At 57.5% G+C, this 20787-nt stretch overlaps 2 protein-coding genes across 7 annotated transcripts in view; one reads left to right on the top strand and one right to left on the bottom strand.

Moving 5' to 3' along the window:
- CHLSN (cholesin) overlaps positions 1-20787 on the top strand; it is a 126609-nt gene that overhangs the window by 66435 nt on the left and 39387 nt on the right. The window lies entirely within an intron of this gene.
- On the bottom strand, positions 938-19372 carry GPR146 (G protein-coupled receptor 146). Of its 3 annotated transcripts, none has more exons than XM_087866696.1 (3): positions 19267-19361; positions 12192-14025; positions 938-6795 (listed from the first exon to the last, which is right to left on the bottom strand). In XM_087866696.1, the coding sequence occupies exons 2-3, from the start codon at positions 12306-12308 to the stop codon at positions 5779-5781; spliced, it is 1134 nt and encodes a 377-aa protein (XP_087722822.1). In that variant the 5' UTR covers positions 12309-14025; positions 19267-19361; the 3' UTR covers positions 938-5778. The 3 variants fall into 3 exon arrangements, with proteins under 3 accessions (XP_087722822.1, XP_045669278.1, XP_045669279.1); XM_045813322.2 differs by lacking the exon at positions 19267-19361 and adding an exon at positions 9317-11212 and having other exon boundaries at positions 12192-12317; XM_045813323.2 differs by lacking the exon at positions 12192-14025 and having other exon boundaries at positions 19267-19372.

The raw sequence follows: 20787 nt of genomic DNA, 5'->3' as shown, positions 1-20787 counted from the left end.
AGACTCCACCATTCACCAGTGCCTTTTCAGACAGAAACTTTTACAACAGTTTTTAAAAAGCGTGTGTAGTCTTAGAACTATTTCTTATTTACCTTTCCAGCCATAGCACTTCTTACCTCTCGCGGCTACTGTCCCTGTGGGCTCTGGGCTCTGCTGACGCCAGTGTTGCTACCTGGGGCTGTGTGGGCTTGGCGTGGCCAGCGTGCTTGTGTGCGCATGCGTGTGCGTGTGGGGCAGCACCTGGCGGACAGAGCGCTCCTCTCCACTGCTGCAGAGGCTGTGTTTTTGTGAAGGCACAATTCGCTGTGAATTCTGGGAGCCTCATGGAGTCTGGGCCCGTGTCCTCAAGGGATCGTTTCTGAAGGACACGTCCCGTTGGGGGATGTATAGCAGGATGTCTGCTCTTCAGCAGCTGGTTTGGGGGTGAAAGCCACTGTAGAAAATCACTGAATTACATCATTGAGTGTGACCCACCCAACCCCAGCCACCTCAGCAGTAAAACCTGTGAGAAGCACCGTCTTGTGGCCCAAGCACCCCAGTGGCCCGGGGCTCCGTGGCCAGTACCCGGCTGCCCTGCAGAGTGAAGGTCTGCCGACGGCCACTGGGTGGAGCTCCACAAACACGCCTGCTCTCCAACCCGGAAGGTAGCTGTGAGTCCCGTGTTGCCCGCTGGCACTCAGGACCCGGCCGGAGCGTGCCGTGAGCGTGCCGTGCTCCAGGCTCTCAGCACCTCGGGCTTCGGCGTCTTAGTCATAGGTTCACATGATGCTGACGGCGGACGGGCCGAGAGCGCCTCTTGTTAAGTGGTTTTAAACACCAGGAGAGAGGTTGGGAACACAGCAGGCATTCAACAAACGCTTTGTACTCAGGACTCCTGCGTTTACACACGTGCACGATCCACAGAATAAGGCAAATCATAAAAAATCTTTAAACTGCATATTCTTTATTAATATAAAATGGGTATCTTCAAATTCTTTCATTCTTAGATGACTCGCTCACTGTGTACACAGCATGTTGACCTCTTGTGGAGGAGCGGATTCCCCTCCCCCCCCCCCCAGCTGCTGGAGCTTCCAGGACACACTGCTCGGTCCTCAGCCCTAGGGATGCGGTCAGCAGGTTGTAAGTCTTTATTCTCACGGAAGAGTAAGATTTGCGCGAGTTGTAAGGCTCTCTCCACTGGCCCTCGTAGCAGACCTGTACGGTGGCGTTCGCAGCGCCCTCTGACACGTGGCTGCAGCAGCCACGGAACGGCTGCCGGTCAGATTACTGTGACTGTAACCGAGGAGCCACAGGGAAACAACTAGAGACGTCGGCATCTGTGTCGCCAGGTGGAATACTGATTTTGTGGTAGTAAGTTCTGTGCTGTTTTCTGATCTACATCCTAGCCCCCTGGAAATACACATTTTAAGAATTCTGAAATTGGATAACATCTATCAAAGAATTTAAATTTTCAAATGTGTGGGTTTTCTTTAGCGGGTTTTTCTGCCTCGTTTATGTAGAACTTTAGGCCAATGGGTGCATCCCCTGGAGCAGATTTAACAGATGAGAAATGAAAAAGCCCCCAAATTTTCTAACTGATTTTAAATTCAAGAACTGGACTCGTAATTTAGTTTCTTAATAATTTATTCCAGGTTTATCCTTTATCAGGTGCTTTCTATAAAGGAATGGATGTTTGACTTATGGACATGTTTGCCACAATTAGCAGTACATTGGCTTCCTGTGATAAATTCTATAACCTTCATGAAGTAAACCTAAGATTAAACTCACCTTTTAGAATCTTAAACGAGCATGGCAAGATAGGTGAGTGTTTGTAAATTAACAAAAATAAAACTAATTTTAAAAATGTAAATCATTAAGAAGTTTTGATAACAAAATTAACGACCTTGGAACATAAACTTTCACGGGGGAAATACCAATTGGTCAATTAAAAAAAATATATATATATATATATATGATTGAGTTCACAGTCTACTTTAGCTTTTTCCAAATAGTTCCTCACTCTTCTCTCAGCTCAAAATTCTTTCCCTGATTTTGGCAACTTGGCAGAAGCGCTGGAAGGTCCCATACCTGGAAGAGAAGTGCCAGGTCACACCAGGTTCATCCGAGATGAGTTTAGTACAAGAATGTGGATGAACAAACGTGAAATGGGGAGTAGGTTCTGCAGCATGTGGGGTTGGTGGCAGAGGTGTCCCCAGCAGTGAGAAGAGCATGGAGGTGAAGACACGTTGTCTGTGAGGCCCAGGGATGCTGCGAAAGCGGTGGCAGCAGTCTCCGTTGGAGGTAAGGGTCTGCCTGAGAGACCCAGCCTGCCTCAGGCCTGCGCTCCACCAGGAAGAGCTGCCAGGCTCCGACATGCCTCGGGGGCCCTCTGTCACTAGCACACATGGGAGCTGGGATGGGGGAAGGACCTGTGGCAGGACCCTCTCAGGCCCCCAGGAGGTCACCAGAAACAAGCCAGTTTGCAACCAGAGCCACTGAGAAATTGGAAACAAATTAGTGATTTTAGGTCCCTCTCCTGTTTAGGGGTCCCCGGCTGGGGTGAGGGACTCAAGGGCTGTGGGCAGAGACCCACGTGCCCCTCAGCTCTGTGCTCTTGCGATTTCCCTCTCTCCTAGGAGCTCTTTCTCCTCGAGCAAAGAGCAGAACAGATGAGCAAGGAAAAGGGTCTTTTTCTTTGAACTAGCACTGCCACTGCAAACCAGCCCACCCACTGGATCCCATTTCTGCTAGTAATGCTGCTGGCTTCCTGACCCACGAGCCTGGCTGTGCATGGTAGACCTTGGCCTGATGCTGGCCCCAGGCCTGCCCACCCGCCGTGACAGAACTGGGGGTCAAGCAATAGCAGGCATGCTGGAGGTGAGAGGTTCTGTGGCTGCAGTGCTGGGGACCGTGTAGTCACACTGGTCACTCAGCCGACGCCAGGGTTTCCCAGGGGAGCCGTGGCCTCGGGACTACACATCGTGCAGCCCGCAGCTTGAGGAGGGTGGAGGGGGTCAGGCCTGAGGCTTTTGGGATTTGTAAAGAAACCCCGGTGCATCTGAAGACCTGGAGTGGCGGGGGGCGCGTCTTTCAGTAGAAATAGCACGTTCCTGACAGAAGCAACCTGGAGCACTCTCATTCTGCCCCGGATCTACTGGCAAGGAAGTAGATGGGTCCTACAGAACCGGTCCAGAGTTTCACAGCTACCAGGGGCGAGCAGGACCAGGGCCCTGGCATCCAGTGTACTTTCATGATTCTGCACAGGCAGACTTAACTCAGTCACATCCTCCTGGAGGGGATACACTCTGCAGATAGAAAAACAATGGCAACTAAGTCATGGGCTACATTTCCCAAAAGACCAGGACCAAACAGAGCAATTTCCCCGCATGGAATGTGGCAAAAAAAAAGTCGAGCCACACTCTTATCCTTGGACCAGATGTGTCAGAACTCAGAAGTTTTCAGGTTGTCACAAGTTAGTAGGTTAATATCTCTGCTTAGGAGACTAATATCCAAAATACATAAAGAACTCCTACAACTCAGTAGCAAAATAAAATCTGATTACAAAATGGGGAGAAGGTCAGAATAGACATTTCTCCAACGAACACATAGAGACGGCCAGCATGTACGTGAAAGGCGCTCTGCGTCCCTCGCCACCAGGGAGATGCACATCAGAGCCACAGAGGGAGACCCCCTCACGCCTGTTAGGATGGCATCATCACGAAGACGAGATAAGAGCTGGAGGATGTGGACAAAGGGAACCCTCGTGCACTGCTGGTGAGAATGCAGACTGGTGTGGCCACTCACACGATACAGAAGTTCCTCAAAAGTTAAAGAAATAGAATCACCCCATGATCTAGTCATCACACTCGTGGGTGTTTAGCCAAAGGGGACAAAACCAGTAACTGAAAAGATGTCTGCACCCCCGCGTTCACTGCGGCATTGTTCACCATGGCCAAGACACGGAAGCAGCTGCGTGTCCCTCGACGGACGAGTGGACACTGAAGATGGGGGGGGGGTGGTGTCACAACACATTCCATGGAGTATCAGCCATAAAAAGAAAAATCTGGCCATTTGCGACAACACAGATGGACCTGGAGGCACTGTGCTGAGTGAAATAAGACAGAGACAAATACTGTATGATCTCACTTATATGGGGGATTTAAAAAAAACCAACCAGGGTCATGGAAACAACAGATTGGTGGTTGCCGGGGCGGGGGTGGGGGTGGCGGGAGAAATGGGTGAAGGGAATCGAGAGAAAAATAAATAAATAAATAAATACTGTGCATTACTGAGCAACGACCAAAAACAAAGCAGGTGTTTTTTTCTGGATGCATAATCCTAAAAGCAGGATGGAGTTACCAAATGACCATTCCAGCCCAAGCTACTCCCTCTATAACCATAACACTGCAAGGAAACTTCGGTTGAAACAGAAACCATATTTTAAGGAATGTGCGTGTTTATGGTTTTCCTTTTAGCAAACAACTTCTGTGGGCCTGTTTTCCACACGTACATGCGCACACACACAGCTAACACACCGCGTGTACTGCACGCCACAGGACAGTGGGCCGGGGCAGGGCCCCATAATCACACTCTTCTTCCTCACAAAAGTGCCCTCATCCCACACTTCAGGTCACCAGATGAATTTGCTGCAAACCTGAAAAACAAATCTTCCTGTTTTTAGAGTTTTGTGGGTTTCAGAGTTGGAATTAGGGGCTGCAGGCCTGGGATGTATCGTAAGGCCGGGGTGCCTGTGAGCGGATGGTGTGGGGGGCAGGAGGCTTCTGTCCCACAGTTTTAAGGCAGATGTTTATAGTCCATGGTGTGGAAGGATCCAGGTGCCTGCTGCTTCCGGCTACGCAGGAGGGTCTTGGGCTCCCTGCGGCAGCGGCCGTGGAAGACCTGACAGGTGCGAGGTGGCGGTGGTGCCCCACGCTCCGCCCCGGACGCCAGACGAGGCTCGGTCATGCAGGCCCGTCTCTGCCCTGGGCAGTCCCTTCCATCTTCAGCGTTAACCGCCTCTTCCTTTCTTCGGTTTATTTGTATTACTTGGTGTGGTGCACATGTTGGGGAGTTGACCTATGTGGGAAAAGGTCAGCTGATGTCACCTGTGAGGGCCGCGGGGGTACCGGGTGCATTCGGTGGGCAAGGAGAGAGCTGCCAGCTGCTTTACTCTCGATAAAGCCCAGCCGTGTGTGTGTGCTGCCTGTCCTCTCATGCCTCCTCCACGCGACCCTGCAGCCACCAAGCCCACCCCCACCCATCCGATGCAGGCACTCTTTTGTGTTGCTTCCTTCATTTTCATACTGTTGTGACTTTTCTATCAGATCTCTCTTTTTATAAACAAAAACAAAGTGAGAGAGGGAATCAAGGATTTTAACGAGACGAAGTATAAATACTGGCTTCTGACTGTCGTCACTTTGTTCCGGGGACCCAGTATGAAGAGGCTGAGGGCGTGGACCTGGGGGATCGAGCAGAGTACACGTCTCCGGCAGAAGCAGTTGGGCTGACGCAGCTTTTCTTCACACCAGGCCCCTGCTGCTTTGATCAACGTGGCCTTGGCGTAAGAGTGGCCTTTCTGGAACAACGGAAAACTTGGCGAGAACACCCCTTGTGCTGTCCTTTGTTCTTGCCTCAGTGACCTCCTGGGGAAGACAGTGACAAAGTGCCGCGCATCCAGTTGAAGTGTCAGTCGCCTGTCTCCCGGGTGGGGGAGTGGACCGTGCCTCTGGGGTGTGCACCCTCGGCCACCTGTCAGGTGACGCCGTGGTGAGCATTGATGGCGGCCCCGGGACCGGCCCTCTATGCCATCACCTGCTGGACCCCCACTTGGTCTGGGGAGCAGCTCTGGTGCCCACAGTGCATTTTCTTTATCAGCCTCCGGAGTTTGCTGGGGAAGTTCCTATTGATGTAGCGGTAAAGAAGCGGCATCACGGAGCTGCTGGCGAAGGCCAGGAATCTCGACAGGTCCTTAGCGAAGAGCAGAATCCCCAGGTGGTGCCCGTCCACAGGCTTCCCCCGCAGGGCGAGCAACGTGTGCCCCAAGAGGGTCAGGTAGTGAGGTGTCCAGAGCCCAAACTGCGTGCACACGGTGGCCACCAGGAGCCTGTGCACCGAGGGGTCCAGCCTCCCCGCGTCCTGGTCCAGGGGCGTGTCTTCCTTCCGGATCCTCGAGATGAGCGCGAGTGCATAGAGCACGGCCAGGGTGGGGACCAGATACCCGATGAACACCATGATGGCGTCAGCAGCTTCCGTGTCCTGCATCTTGGAACACTCGACGATCCTGGCCGCCACGTGGCTGCAGATGTAGAAGAGCAGGGAGGAGAAGCTGGTGAGCAGGGCCCCGCCCCAGACGAAGCCGCACACGTGCCTGGTGTTGTAGACGCTGGACATGTAGGTGCGCGGCAGAGCCCGCTCGATGTAGTAGTCGAGGCTGAGCAGCGCCGTGGAGTACATGGTCACCAGGGAGGAGACGTTGAACAGCACCAGCAGCGTGATGTGGGCCTCGCTGCTGAAGCCCCACAGGGCCCACCCGGAGGCGGTGGGGCCCAGCAGGTGCACGGGCGCCAGGGCGCTGAGCACCAGGCCTGCCACGGCCATGTTCACGAAGTACACGTCGGGCATGGTCATGCTGCTCTGGTCGTACAGGTTGACCAGGACAAGCAGGGCGTTGTAACCCAGGCCGACAGGGACGCCAACGACCAGGTAGAGCAGCGAGAAGACGGACAGGACCAGGTGGAAGTGCTGGCAGAGGAGCTGGTCCTCCGCGCTGCCCGTGCCGTTGAGCGGGCTGCAGCTCCACATGGCGGCGGCGGCGGGCTGTGTGGGAGAAAGCAGCGGAAAGTTAGAGCCCTGGGCCTGCGAACCCCTCACAGGTGCAGAGGTGGCGCAGGAAGATAGCCTCGCTCCTTACACTGGCACAGGAACAGCCAGCGACCAAAATTCTGTCCTCAGCATGTGTTTTCTGTGAGAGCCAAGGTGCCGTCCCATGGCTGTCCTACGTCCCGAGCTGAGCCAGCAAGGTCACGATGCTGCAGTCATCTTACCGGCTATGGTGGGTCTCCCTAAGCCTGTTTCTGAGAGAAATCTGAGCAGTGGATGCTTTCCTGGGGAAGATGCTGGGGGGCAAGTCGCTCCCAGCGTGCTCTGTGGCTCCTCCTGGGTCCCGGCTTCTCTCTGCCAGGAGGGGACACGCTGCAAGACCTCCCCCACCCCCACTGTGCCCTGACCCCCTCCCCCTGGGCTGCGTGGCTTTGAACCCACATAACCCCCTCCCGTTCAGCCTCTTTACTGAAAAAGGGTTAGAAAGACAGGAGCCTGTGGGGCCACTGGCCCATCAGCCAGGGCGGCAGACCCTGCACCTCGCTTGGGGCTGTCATGCATACGACAGGGGCCTTCCTGTGACAGGGTGACCCTCCACAGCTACCTGGGTGAGAACAGCAGCCTCTCTGCTGAGCAGGCAAGCCGCAGCCTTGCCTGGACCCTTCTCGGCATGCATGGAAACTGTGTACCTGCCTTCCACACCTGTGTCTGCGATCTGGTGGCCAGAGACCCGCCCTGTCTCTCATGCCACCCGGGCTGCAGCGGCAGGCTGCACCTCCTCCAGCCCCGTGAGCGGGCACGGGTGCACACGTGGGAGCAGATGTGTGGGCAGCTGGCGTGTGCAACTGAGGTATGCCGTGAACAGAGCTGGGATAGCATGGGGCGCTAAGCCAGGCGGTGGGAGGCTGGAAGTGGGGGTGGCTGCCACGGGCCGAGACGCTCGTGCCTTCACTTCCACAGGGCCGTCACGGGGTCCCAGTGAGGCCATGTCTGCGAGAACTGTCGTGGAGCCTGGGGTTCCCTGAGGGGACGTGCTCCCAGCGGAGAGAGATGGACAGGGGTGGGCCATCGTGTGGGAGGCCTGGGTACACAGCTGGCCGTGAGGACCCACAATGTGAGGAAAGAACACTCTTCACAAATGTCAGTTCTTTGGAGAAAAACCTGACTTTCAAAATGTAGTTTGGTCCAACCTGATCTCCTGCTCTCAGAATAAGAAATCCTCTTGGGCAGACACATACAAAGCAAATGTTTGTTTCCCCAGCTTAGGGACGGGGATCAGCCAGTTCTCCTGCCCATGACGGGGCTTGGGGGCCAGGCCCTGCCCACATGTGCTGCTGCGCTGCAGGCCGGAGCCTGGCGTGGGGACGAGGGGTGAGTCGGAGACCACGGACCTTTACCCACTGGTCTGCTTTGCCCTGCCCCACCCGGGCCAGCAGGGCGACAAGGGCTTGACAGTGAAGGAAACGCAGGGAGGCCGGGGGTCCCCACAACAGAAGTGTGCCTGCATCGGAGTCCCTCAGCATCGGACTGCGTCAGGAACATCGAGGTAGTGGGGGTGTTTTGCAATCCTCACGAATGCCGCCCAGCAGCCTGAGATGATGTGTCACACGGGAGCGATGCTCAGGGTCAGGCTGGGCGCCGGGCGGACCGGGCTCTGCCCACACGTGCTGGTTACCGCACTTTCAGAAGCGTTTACTGTCATCCACAGCATGGGCTAGGTCCTCAAATCCAGACAGTGCTCCCCAGCCTCTGGCCCTGGTGGGCGCTCTGCACCCCGGGGGCTGGATTCCGGGGGAGAAGGTGAGAGCCCCAGGCAGGTGGGCTCCCAGAACACCCGTGGGTCCTACAGCCGTGGCACTGGGTCCTGCAGGGAGCTGGGGAGGGCTCCCTTTTATTGTCATCTTTTACATGGTTTCTGCTCTCCTTCTCCTTCCTGAACGCCTCCAGATCTGGCTGTGCACATTTAACCGTGGCCTCCCTCTGACCTGAGCCTCCTCCATGCTGACCCGTGGCTCCGACAGTCACCAGTGGCGGGGGGGGGGGGACAGTGAGCAGAGGAGGCTGCGGGGAGCTTGTCCACCAGACTTCGCTGGCCTCGAGTCCCCAGGAAACTTTACATTCTTGTGGCCACTGTGGACATCTTCCATCCCAGAGCGTCCGTCCTTGCTGTGACCAGCCGTGTCCACGTCCTGCCCAAGGAGTCATAGGGTCTGCCTGAGATGTCCCACCCACTCTTGTGTCCAAGCCTCTTTTCTCATGAGAGGACAGAGACGTGCCCCAGAAAAGGAAGGGCTCGGTGCCATCATTAGGACAGGCACTGGCTCCAGTGGGGCACACGCCAGCAGCAGCGGCCGGCACCCAAGGAGCCGCACTCCTGGTCGGACAGAGCCCGTCCTCCTCAGGCCTGCCCTATCGCCTCCCTCCCACCTCAGGTTTGCGCGGGGCCCGCAGCACTCCCTCCCGCTATCCAGCGCTTGGCCCCAGCATCGCGGCCCCAGAGCGGCCTCAGGCTGCTTACCTTTATCCCGAGCCCCACATGTCTCTGTGCCTGGACCAGAGACCCCGTCCACGAGTGACACGGCAGCACAGACGCCAGAGAGGATCCTGTGTTTCTCTGCAAACCACCCCACCCCCGCCCCGGGTGCTTATCAGCAGCAGCCGCGCCAGCTTCCTGTGCGGTGCGTGTGCGCACTCAGTGCCCGGCGTGGAAGCACAGTACTTGTTTTCCTCCAGTAAATCGCTCAGTTTCTGCCTCCCTTGGCAGGCACAGCGGCCCCTCCCTATCTCTGTTTACAGCCAGTTCCACAGAATGAGGGTTGTGCCTGGAAGGGCCGGCACCGGCACCGGCACTGTCGGTTCGGGCTCCTGCTCCGTCGTGCCGGTTCGGGGAGCCCCAGGTTCCTTCCTCTCTGCGCCCTGGTCTGTGCTGAGCGATGGGGCAGGTGCAACAAGGCTTGCCCAGGGCCCACGTGTCCGTTCCTGACACTCGGGGTGCGGGGCACGTGCAGTGATGAGTTCCTTTTTACCCTTGAGCAAGGAAACGGAGAGGTAACTTAGGACGGAACCATAGGCCACACCGAGTCTCCGCGGAGAAGGGCTGTGGCCGCCAGCCCTGGAGCACAGGCACTGTGGGGCTCTTTGAACGGACAGCAGTGACTGAGGACGGGCTCAGGACTGGCAGGAAGGCGAGTGTCTTCCCCATGTCACTGTGGTGCACAGAGCTGGCCTGAGCGCGCCATAGCAGAGCGGCCGGCCGGTGGCTGCTGGCCCTATCCCCCCAGCCAGGGGCTCAGGGAGCCGCTGCCCTGACTGCCCAGGGCTGCCCCGTGGGGCCGCGGGGAAGGGCAGCTGGCAAGTGGCCGCACTGGGCTGAGAGTGGCTCCATTCTTGGGAAATGGTCACGTGGAGCACAGTCTGTTTAGAATTTCCTTCCTAGTTCTCGTGCTTGTGTGGCCCTGGCTCAAGCGTCGGAGAGGCCGTACGTGTGGAGAGCAGGCGGTGGCTGTCCGTGCTGGGTCTTCAGTTGAAATAGACCTGAGCTGCTGTTTGCTGGCGGTGAGCAGATACAGAATTTATCGACTTTACTTCATAAGCAAGAGTTCGCGTCTGTGTGTAGTTCTTGTGCGCGTCGAGTCTGAGGATGCCAGCTGTTGGCTTTCTGCCAGCCTGACCGTGACAGGCTTTGCCTTTTGTCCCAGCATGCTCTGGGGAAGCCATCGATGAGGAGCCACTTCATTTTATAAACACGGGCGTGTGGTATTTGCCAAAGCAGGAGCGTTCATTTCCGTCTGTTGGAGGATGGGGCTGAGAGGCAGGGGACGGAAGGGAACACTTGGGGGAGGAGGCAGGGGGCCAGGTGCGGGGGTGATGCCACCATTGCTGAGGGCATTGGACGGCCAAGTGCCTGCCTCAAGACGGGCTCGCCCACGCCCTGCGCAAACCGAACGTGGGTCCCTGTGAGTACTGCTGGTGGAGCCCACTGAGGCCAGGGCTGTGGGTACGTGGCACAGGTGGGCGGGAAGCAGGGGCAGGTGCTCAGGAGGCCAGGGGACAGCGACTGCACCCCCAGAACTGCCACGTGGCAGTGGGTGTGGTGAGTGAGCAAACGGTGTTCCTGTCTAAACCCTAGTCCCAGGCACTTGGTGAAGCACGCGTGGGTCTCGCAGCTGCTGGCTTTCGTCACAGCTGGCGTTCCAAAGGACATGGTGGGGGGGGCGTCCTGTCCAGGCCAGGGCCGCTGCCTGTCATTCTGCACCTGGGAGCCAGGCGGATGCCCCTGAGCCCCCAAGCCTGCCCTCATGGCCACAGAGGGCCTCTGGTGGGGGCTGGCCCTGGCCTGCCTTTCTCTGGTTCCCATTTCCTTGTGGTGACTCCACTTCCCTTTTGCAGACTCTGGTTTTGCAAGTCCAGGAACCTGGGAACAGAGATTTCCCCTCAGGCCGTCTGGGGAGGAGGAGGACCTGGAACAATGGTTTGGCTCCCGCCCTCCTGCCCAGACCTCAGACCACCTTTCCAGCTCCTGAGAAAGAGGAACTTGGAGCCCAGCCCTGGGGGGGAGGGGGTGCTGTTTCAGGAAGGCCGTCTGCAGAGCCGCACTGGGCTCAGTGCACTCAGCGGTGCCCGGTGCTCCCCACTCCACCCATTCTCATTTGGAAGTCTGCCACATTCTTCCCAGACGGCAGGATGGATATTCTAGCTTCCAGGGCCCTGTCACCTGCTGTGTCCCCTCAGCGGACGGGGTCAGTGTCAGTGAGGACCCCGGTGGACTTCTCGTCCAGACTGGCCTTACAAACAGGCTGGGCCTGTCTCCACACCTCCTCCCTAGGACCCCCGGGCCCCTCCTTGCCAGAGCTCCCTGCTGCCTCCCTGGCTCCTGGCTCTGCCTCCTCTTCCACGACCCTAGAGTATTTTCTAGAAGGGTGTGTTGGCAGAGCTGCCTGGCCTGCTCTGTCCTTCCTGCCCCCACTTCCTCCCACCTAAGCGGCTCCTCTGCCCTCCTCTACTGGGCCTGCCTCCAGCCTCTCAGTGCCAGAATTACTACTTCCACCTCTCCCACCCCCAAACCTCCCCCAAGGTCCACATGAGTCCCGTGGCAGCACCCACAGCAATGGCTGTGCCCACAGCCCTGCAGCAGACAAGGCACCGGGAATGGTCCCAGTCTCCTGCCCTCCCGCCTCACCTACAGGACTGTACTCGGGGCCCCCATGGATTCCCACTCCTGCCAGCCCAGTGGGTCACCTCAGCTTGGTGCTGGTTCTGTCCCTGAATCTCTCCCTTCCCGGTTGGGGTCCCAGCCTCCTCCTGAAGAGGTCCCTCACCACTGTGAACGTCTTCCAGACCAGAGTACTCTCCTCTCTGTCCCAGATCTCCATGAGGAGAAGTGACCCACTCACCCTGGAGACCCCTGCCGAGACGGGTCCGTGGTGGCTTCTGTGCGCATGCAGTGTGTTCTCCGGGGAGCCACGACTGCCAGTCAGCTTAGGTGCACGGAGCAAGGGTGCCCCTGGCATGCGCAGGTGTCCTGCTGTCCGAGTCCGTGGGAATGGCAGCAGCAGGCCTGCTGGGCCCCCATCCTCTGTGCCGCGGGGTGTGGGCCTGAGGCGGGATGTGGCCCTGGGCCTCTGTGGTGACAGAGTGGCGGCCCAGCCCCAGGCCGGTGGGAGGGGCTGTAGGAGGGCCGTGCACAGTCAGGCTGGCCTGTTCTCGCGGGCACCGGGCATCTTGGCTGGGCAGGAAAAGGGAGGCACCTCTCCAGGCCAGGGACCTCACACCTGCTTGGGGTTGTTCAAGACGGAGCCCGCTGTAATTTTCTTCTGTCTTTTTCCATAAAGGTAACGCACGTATCCTCCCTCTCTGAGGGTTTTGCATGTGTTTGTTTTGTTTTCTAATTACACTCAGGAAGAAAGCCTCCATATCATGAGGGCAGGGCTGGTCTTTCAAGTGCTGGCTCCCCTTCCCGGTCCTGTTCCCATGGGATGGAGAGGCCGGTACAGCGTGGGGGCAGCACAGTTCCAGGCCTGTGGGCCGGCGGGCGCCCGAGAGAGAGGAGAGCAGATGAGTGGCCAGCCTGGTGGAAGCAGGGAGTAGCTGGCCCACAGGAGGGTGCCAGGCCCCAGGCCAGGGCAGAGTGCATGGCGGGGCTGGCCTGAGAAATGGCAGCCCCAAGATCCCCGCCCCGGGGCAAGCCCTCAGCCGACTCAGATCCTCACTGTGTATGCGTCCGCACCCGCTTGGCGCCCCTTTCCTCGAGCTTGGCTGCGTGCACATCCCAGAGACAGCAGCCTCCAGGCAGGCCAGACATGTCCCTCCCGAAAAGCCTGAAAGGACCCAAAAGCTGAGTTGACATCTCATGCATGAGGCTGGCTATGTTGTGGGAAGCCTTTAGAGGGGACAAAGCTGTGGTCATTTATTCTCCAGTGTGTAGGGGTCACCTCTTGGGCCCCAGCAGCCCTACCCTTCAGAGGAGAGCGAGGCTGAGGTTCGCAAGGACAGAGTCTCATGGTCAAAGCCAGCATCCACTTGTGGACTTGGTGCCCCAGCACTGCCATCCAGGCCTGTGCTGCCTCATGGGGTGCCCTGAGGCCAGCCTGTCAGAAGGGCACATGGTACAGTAGCTGCATCCCACAGGGCAGGGAAGACCCAGTGAACACTGGCTGAGATGGAGCGAGAGGCGGGTGGACATGCAGGACAAGTCTGAGTGTCTGCTGGGAGGCTCCTAGGGCATGGAGCCCTTTCGAGTTCTGCGCCCCCTCCCAGTTTCTAGGGACTTAGCGGTTTCCAGGCCTTCTCTCTCCCTTTGTCCCCAGCTGAGGCCCGTGTGTCCTCAGCTGATTGACAGTCATTACAAATGCTCTGATGCGTAAAAGAAAAGCCATTGTCTTCAAAGATCCCCTCTGGGCTTCAATGATTACATTTCGAGAAGGTGCTTTCCTAGACTTGGCAATTTCCAACCCCAGGAGATCTCTTGGCCGCCTCCTGGTCGTGCTGTGCTACCTCGAGCTGGGTCGCTGGGTCGCTGGGTCGCTGGGTCGGGAGGCTCTTGGGCAGGGTTATGGGCTCAGCACATGAGCGTGGAAGGGCTGTGTGCCGCAGGCTGGAGGCATGGAGCAGCTGAGAGAAGGGAACCCACGGCTGTCTGACCCGCAGACCTGTGGGCCTGATGGAGGAGGACGGCTGGTGGCCGCAGGTCTGGCATGAACACTCCTCTGGGCAGCTTTCCTTGCTGGCCTGGAAAACCGAGGAAGCACCCTCTGCTCTGGGCCCTGCACTAGTACTTTAGGGATCTCCGGTTTCTTCCTTACTGTAACGGCGAGCACCCGAGACACCAGCACTGTGGCAGTCACGCAGACAGCCTTGAGGCCCGCCTGCAAGAGCAGGCGCAGGCCTGGTCACCGGTGGCTGACCACTGAATCAGTACACCGGCAGAAAGGGCCCTGCAGGCCACGGGTTTAGAGCGGAGGCCTGTGGGTGGGAGGTCAGGCCAAAGGGAAGATGAGCTGACTGGAAAGCTGGGAACAGAGACAGGCCACGCCTCTGCTCAGCGGCCTGAGGAACCCTGAAAACCAGGAGGGGCCAGGTATCCCAAGCGGCAGGGGTGGTGCCTGCATTACGAGCTGCCAGGCCTGGGGGATGGAGGGAGATGGACAGGGATGGACGGGGACAGGTGCATAGCGCGGCCTGGGTGCATCCTGGGGCACCAGTCCTCAGCGGCTTTCCTGCTTGGAGGAAGCGGCTCTGAGTCCAGGCACTGCCTTGAACCCTGGCCTACCTCGTTCTACCCTACATGGGGATCTCTGAAACAGGACCTCCACAGTGAAGGGGGCTCTTACACGAACACTCCCTCGCAGAGGGAGCGGAGCCAGCAACCTGTGAACTGTGTACCACGATGGCAGGAAAGGTGCATGTGTCCCCAGTTTTGTGGAGTGTCCGCCTAGTTGCGAATTCCGCCTCCGGAGCCAGCTGCCTACACTGGTGCCAAGGCTCACTGCTTACCCACTGGAGGGCGCTACCTCAGTTTCCCCAGCTTAGGAGACTCTCCTGTGAGCACGCAGGGTGAGCCTCAGCCAGTCCCTGGTGGGTGGACAAGGAGGGTGCAGGCTGTATCCTCCTTCCCCAGACACAGGGAACGCACAGAAAGCTGGTGTGGGAGCTTTTGCTCAGAATCTGCCACCTGACACACGGGAAGAGGAGATGGACAGGAAGGGAGGTATGGGGACAGGAGCCCCAGTTACAAGCCTAGTGCATGCTGTCAGGGGCGGGGAGGGTGGGGAGAGGAGCAAGCTCCAGACCCCCGCCGCGAGCATGCTGTCCTCATCAGAGGCTTCGCAGAGCTTAAAGGCTTTGTGGTCCGGGTCAGGGCTTTGGTAACAACACAAACAGCGCATTTCCTGGTGTTGCACTCACATTACACTGGGGCATGAATGTGTGCTTCCCTCGCCTGTGTTCCCAGCACGCAGAGGAAGGGGGCTGGGGGAGAGAGCAGCCTGGTCCGGTTCTTTTCCCCTGCTAACTCGGGAGGATTCAGGGAGTCCTCTCCACAGCGACACTCCCTCCTCTTCACTGCTGGCAAGGCCCACACTCCAGTTAGGCTGCCTGTTAGAAGCATTTTGAGGCAGGACATTGGTGGCTTTCTTTCTGTGCCTTTTCAAAAAAGAGCCCAAAATGGTATAAACCAGCCCATTAAAAGTGCATGTCTGTAAGCAATGAGAATGAACTTCGCTAAAATCCAGGGCTAAAGTAAATAGCGATCTCTGTGCAAACAGGATGCCAGGAGTGGGTTAGAGCAGCAGCCTTGCGGCGGGGGGGCGGGGGGTGACTGTGGGCTGTGCGGACGCAGGAGCAGGCTGCTGCTGGGCTGGGCAGGGGTCACGCCTCCTGGGAGTCCTGCATGGGCATGCACAGAGCCCACATACACGGAAGACCAGCAAAGAGAATCGGCCTGTTCCAAGGTAGCGGAGCTGGTTTCACTAAAACCTTACCCTTATTTCCTTGCTCTGTTAATCAGGAAATCCTGTCCTCTGGTGTTGGGGGCCCGTGGTGCTGGGCGTCCTGCCTGCCGCCCCCCCCCGCCCACACTGGGGCAGGGTAGGGGTGCACACACTGATCCCTTGCCTAGACTGCCTTTCCTCGATTCCCCCATTCACTTGACAAGTACTAACTCACCCCTGAAGTTTTATTTTGTCATCAGCAGCGTCCTGAGGAGCCCCCCCTGACCGCTCTCCCCACCCCCTCCAGCCAGTCCTGCTGCAGCCCTGTCTTTGCCACCTGCTGAGAGCTTTCTGAATGGGGGGGGGCTCTTGATTCCTGCGCGAAGCCTGGCTGGCTGGCTGGCTGGCTGGCTGGCGAGAAGGATCATTAGATCATGTCAGAAGCGAGCGATAGACCCTGCGCAGTAGAAGGGGTAGCAGAGAGAGTGGGAGTGCCTCTTGTCGCAGGGAGATCTGGGTGTGGGCACAGGGCTGTGGGGCCCAGGCCATGTACCCTGAGTGGGCAGACAGCTCAGCCTGGCTGACGGTCTTGTGGGTTGTTTCTGTTTGACGTAGGCCCGCTGTGCACCATGAGACTCAACTTCAGATGAATGTTCTAGAACAATCAGAATGCTTTGAAAAGGACTCCTGAATGTTTATTTCCTTTTGTAATAATGGGCAGAGGCTTTAGCTACAATTAACATCCAGCTGGTAGGAGCCAGACACTCCGGAAAGGCTGGTGTTTTCATAGGTTTTTCAATGTAGAGAGCTTACGCATACTGATTCCTATCACAAATGCTGTGCCTTCCTGGGGTGTGATAAGAAAATGTTCGTTATATAGATGGGTTGTTTTGATTTTTATAGCCTTTTGCTTTTTACTGTTCTAAATTGCAGAGTAGTGAGTGAACCAGGCAACCTGGCTCAGACACATAAACAAAGAGCGGCCTCTCTCTCTGTAGAAGAAAACAGGCATGTTTGCTGGTTCAGGAAGGGCTGCGGGGGGCCGAGACCAAGCAGCCGGTCCGGGCCAGCAGGACGCCTGTGCCAGGCCACCGGCTTCCTTCCCTGGAAGGAGATGGGACACATGTTCTTCTGTCAACGGAGCACTAGTTTCTTGGGCTTTTCTGTTCCCAGACTAACTTGGTTTGAGGCTAGTGCCCCTTCCAGGCACACCAGGCCAGGGGAAGACAGAAACTCAGAGACTTACTCAGAAATTCAAGGGGTGAGAACAGATCGGGTCTCCCATTTCAGACTCTGGGCAGACCTGGCACCCCAGCCAGGCTCCCCGATCTCCCCCAACCTTTAACTTGGTGTGCTCTTGCGGGGAGGGCTCAGAGCTGCTGATCTTATCCCTTTAACTCGGTGTGCTCTTACCTGGGGGAGGGTGGCGTTCGGAGCCTCTGATCTTATCAGTGTCTGTGGTTCCTTCCCAGGGAGGAACTGCTGGTCATTTTTACTTGTCACAGTTCCTTCCTCAGTTTGCTGGGTTCTAATTAAACTGGGAAGCTCCCCGGCACACCCCCACTGTCATGGATGGGTGGAAAGGGACCCAGGGAGGGCCTGCTGGGGGACGCACAGGACACCTGGCCCATCTCACCCTGTCCTGCGATGTGAGGGGTGTTGCACATGGAGCCTCCCAGGGGACTGGACTCTTCCCCGGCACCATGATATTTTGGCATCTCAAACTAGAATGATTTGTCATGTGCGCTAATGCAGAGGCCCCAGTTCTCTGGAAGGGAACTCACCCTCCCCCCCCCCCCCGCCACCCCCAAGACAGTGCCCTGGTATGTGGTTGGGTCGCTAGAAGCCTGGTGGCAGTTATGTTTTCAGGATTCCAAATGACATCCAAGGGACGCGAGATGGATGCAGCCGCCCCAGGAGCCCCCTCCCCTCCCCATCCCAGGAGGCAGCAGGGCCTTCTTCCCACCTGTAAATCACGCAGGCATATTTCCCAGCAGTGCTCTCTGCAAGTATGTCACTTTCTCATTATATAATAGGTACAACCAGTCTTCACATCCCAACCTAAAAGCCTGTATGACCCACATTAAGTGGATGTACCTGGCCTGTCATCGACCTACCATCGGCTTTGAGTTCCACGCTGACATTTGCGTTCTGCCCTAAAGCTGTGTTTTTCCATCCTTGGGGTACTTCCACACTCGCTAGAGAGGCAGGACACCCCATCGTCAAAGAGCTGTGTGTGGCCCTGGGTGACAGGCTTACTGCTCCAGCCCCAGCTTCCTCTGTGTGAGGGGCCTGGCAAGCACTGACCACATGAGAGCTTCTTATCTGGACTCCTGCTTCATTCAGGAAGATTCCAGAAGTTCTGGTTTGGAGAGCCGGGCCCCACAGCAGTTCCTTTCGGAGCCATGCCGCGGGTCCTGGACAGTGCCCGTCTGCTAAGTGTAATTTTCACTCAGCGGTGCCCCAGCTGGACTCAGGACAGTGGAGGATCTGGTCACCGTTATGCATGGTCAGAGCCACTTTCCTCATACCCTTGTATTTGCAGGGGTCAGTGAAGCCAGCTTCTGGCCTTTTGCCATTGAATGCTAACCTCTGCTACAGGCTGAAGATAGGAGCTGCTCAGCTGAAATACGGAGCTTGTTACTTGGAGATCTCAAAGGAGATCAGAGGGATAAATGGTGCTCTGGACATGAGATGTCCAAGCACGCTCAGGCTCTCCACATCTGGGCAGGGCAGACATTAGCTAGATGACCACGAGCATATGAATGCCCAGCTTAGAGACCAGAGTTATGGTGTTTATGACACTAATGTGCTGCTTGCTGTGTTTCTTGTTGCTAGCAGAGTGGGTGTTCAAAGGCTGGGGGTCACTGCCTTCCTATGAAGTTTTGCAGGAGCCTTTCCATGCACAGGGAATTTTACATTTTTATCAAGTGTCCAAGACAGTTAACAACAGACTTGCTGTCTACATTTAGATGTAGTTCCTGAACTTACTAAAAATTGTGTAATCATAAAGAGGAGGAAAGCTATAAGCATGCTGACCCAGGACGAACTCGGTCAGCCTTTCCCTCCCCGCCTCCCCCCCCCCCCCCCCGCAGGACATGTGAGGAACCAGCGGTGTTGCTAAGCCACATGCCCCTCCACAGGTTAATGACCGCAGGGCAGCGGCAGCCCGGTCAGCGCGCAGCTGGAGGCTGGCCCCAGATGCGGGACTGCATCTGGGGACAGCACCCCCAAACCTCCAGGGGACAGCACCCCTACCCTCCCGGGGGACAGCACCCCCAAACCTCCAGGGGACAGCGCCCCTACCCTCCCGGGGGACAGTACCCCCAAACTCCAGGGGACAGCACCCCTACCCTCCCGGGGGACAGCACCCCCAATCCTCCGGGGGACAGCGCCCCCACCCCGCAAGGGGACAGCACCAGAGCGAGGCCGAGGCACCGGAGAGTCCGTGCGGGGCCGCCGCAGCCCGGGGCTCGCTCCCCGAGTGGGCCGAGACCCCGCGCGTGGCAGCCGGCCGACCTCGCGTTCGGCGCCCACTCACCGGCTCGCTGGGCCGCGGGCCGCGCAGTCGCCGCGGGCCGGGCAGCTCGGGGCTCCAAGGAGGCGGCGGCGGCGGCGGCGGCGGGGCTCACGGCGCGCACGCCGCGCGGGCCTGTGTACACACGTGACCGCCGCCAGGCCCGGCCCCGCCCCCGGCCGGCCCCGCCCCGCCCCCGCCCCCGCCCCCCGGGTTCTGGCCGCACTCCGACCGCGCGGGGCGGGGCGGCGCGCGTTCGGTGACCCGAGGTCAGCCGCGTGCGGGGCGCGAACCCCGGGTGCCCTCTTGGGCTCCCTGAAACGCTGGTGCTGGTTGTGCTGAGTCAGAACAGGCTCTAATCTGCAGGGGACAGCCCCCCCCACCCCCACCCTCCGAAGGTTGTAATCTGGTCCTTAGGGGTGCACCTGCTCCTCCACAGCTTACCGTAAGCGTGCTGGTTACTCCCCGGCCTTAAGAATTACCTTGTCCACTGAGCTGCCGCAGGAAAACCACTGGCAGACACAGCATTGTCTTCAGCCTCATTAATTTTATAGCTGTTGTTATAATTAAACGTTGGGAAAGTTTGAAGAACAAGAGGACTTACTCTGCTGTACTTCTTAGGGTGTAATAGTACTCTTAGTGGCACACTCTGGCTCAGGATCCAAGAACATTTCTTTCTGAAAATCAAAGCATGCAGGTTGCAGAACCTAACGCACATTTGCTGTGTGAGCAGGGGTTGAGCGGGCCGGCAGCAGACGAGGATAGCAACCACGGCTGGTGCTGAGCGTCCTGTGCTGCCTGCGTGCTCACAGGGTAGCTTCCTGACCACTGATGAGAGAGGGAGGTCGGGGGTGAGCTGGAGGACCAGACTCCCCCTGGCCAGGGGCACTGCAGAGCCTCACTCTCTGTCCAGCTCACTTGCAGACCCCCGTGGCTCTGTTGTCATGGCCTTAACTGGCTTCTCAGCCCAACACCAGAAGTGGGTTTGCAGAAGTAGGCATCTGGCCACAGCTGGCACTCCACACAGCTCCTGTTCCAGGCCCTCAGAGCAGCCTCTTGAGGTATTTACTGCACATTTCGTCACAGCCAAGACGTCGTCAGTGCTACATACACCATGGCTTTATGAGCCACTACAAAGAAAACAATTTGCCAATTAAATTCTGACACTGTCAATTATAAGAAGCATCCCGATTTTAGAGATGTTAAAATGAGAGAGAAAACGTGTCTTAGCCGCAATGAAATATAATAGTCTCATTTTAAGTTGCATCAAGGCTCCGAAAGCTTAAGCAACTTGCCCAAGGTCACACAGCAGATGGTGGGGTCAGGATTTGGACCCAATCTGCCCAAGTAAAGTGTTGTCTTTGTTGTCTGAGTGGCCTTAGCAGAGTTCCTGCTCCGAGTCCCTGGAATGCCAGGTCTCGTGAGGTGTGCTTACGGGGTGTTTGGTGACCAGAAGAGCGGCTCCTTGTAACTGGGATAAGCGGACATTCAGCTCCATCGAAGGCACTTAGTGCTCAGGTCACCTACACTGCCTTGTCTGCAAAG

Source organism: Ursus americanus, chromosome 2, assembly GCF_024610735.1.
Source record: "Ursus americanus isolate L20-20 chromosome 2, mUrsAme1.1.p, whole genome shotgun sequence".
Lineage (NCBI taxonomy): Eukaryota > Metazoa > Chordata > Mammalia > Carnivora > Ursidae > Ursus > Ursus americanus.
This window is presented reverse-complemented; position numbering and strand designations above follow the sequence as displayed.

What these genes read in the sequence shown, in the direction of transcription:
- GPR146 (XM_087866696.1), bottom strand. Translation starts at nt 12,308, where the DNA reads ATGCCAGGGGCACCCTTGCTCCGTGCACCTAAGCTGACTGGCAGTCGT. An exon ending in TCTCGGCAGGGGTCTCCAGG is followed by an intron (nt 6,796 to 12,191) that starts GTGAGTGGGTCA and finishes TCTCCCACACAG; the next exon opens with CCCGCCGCCGCCGCCATGTG.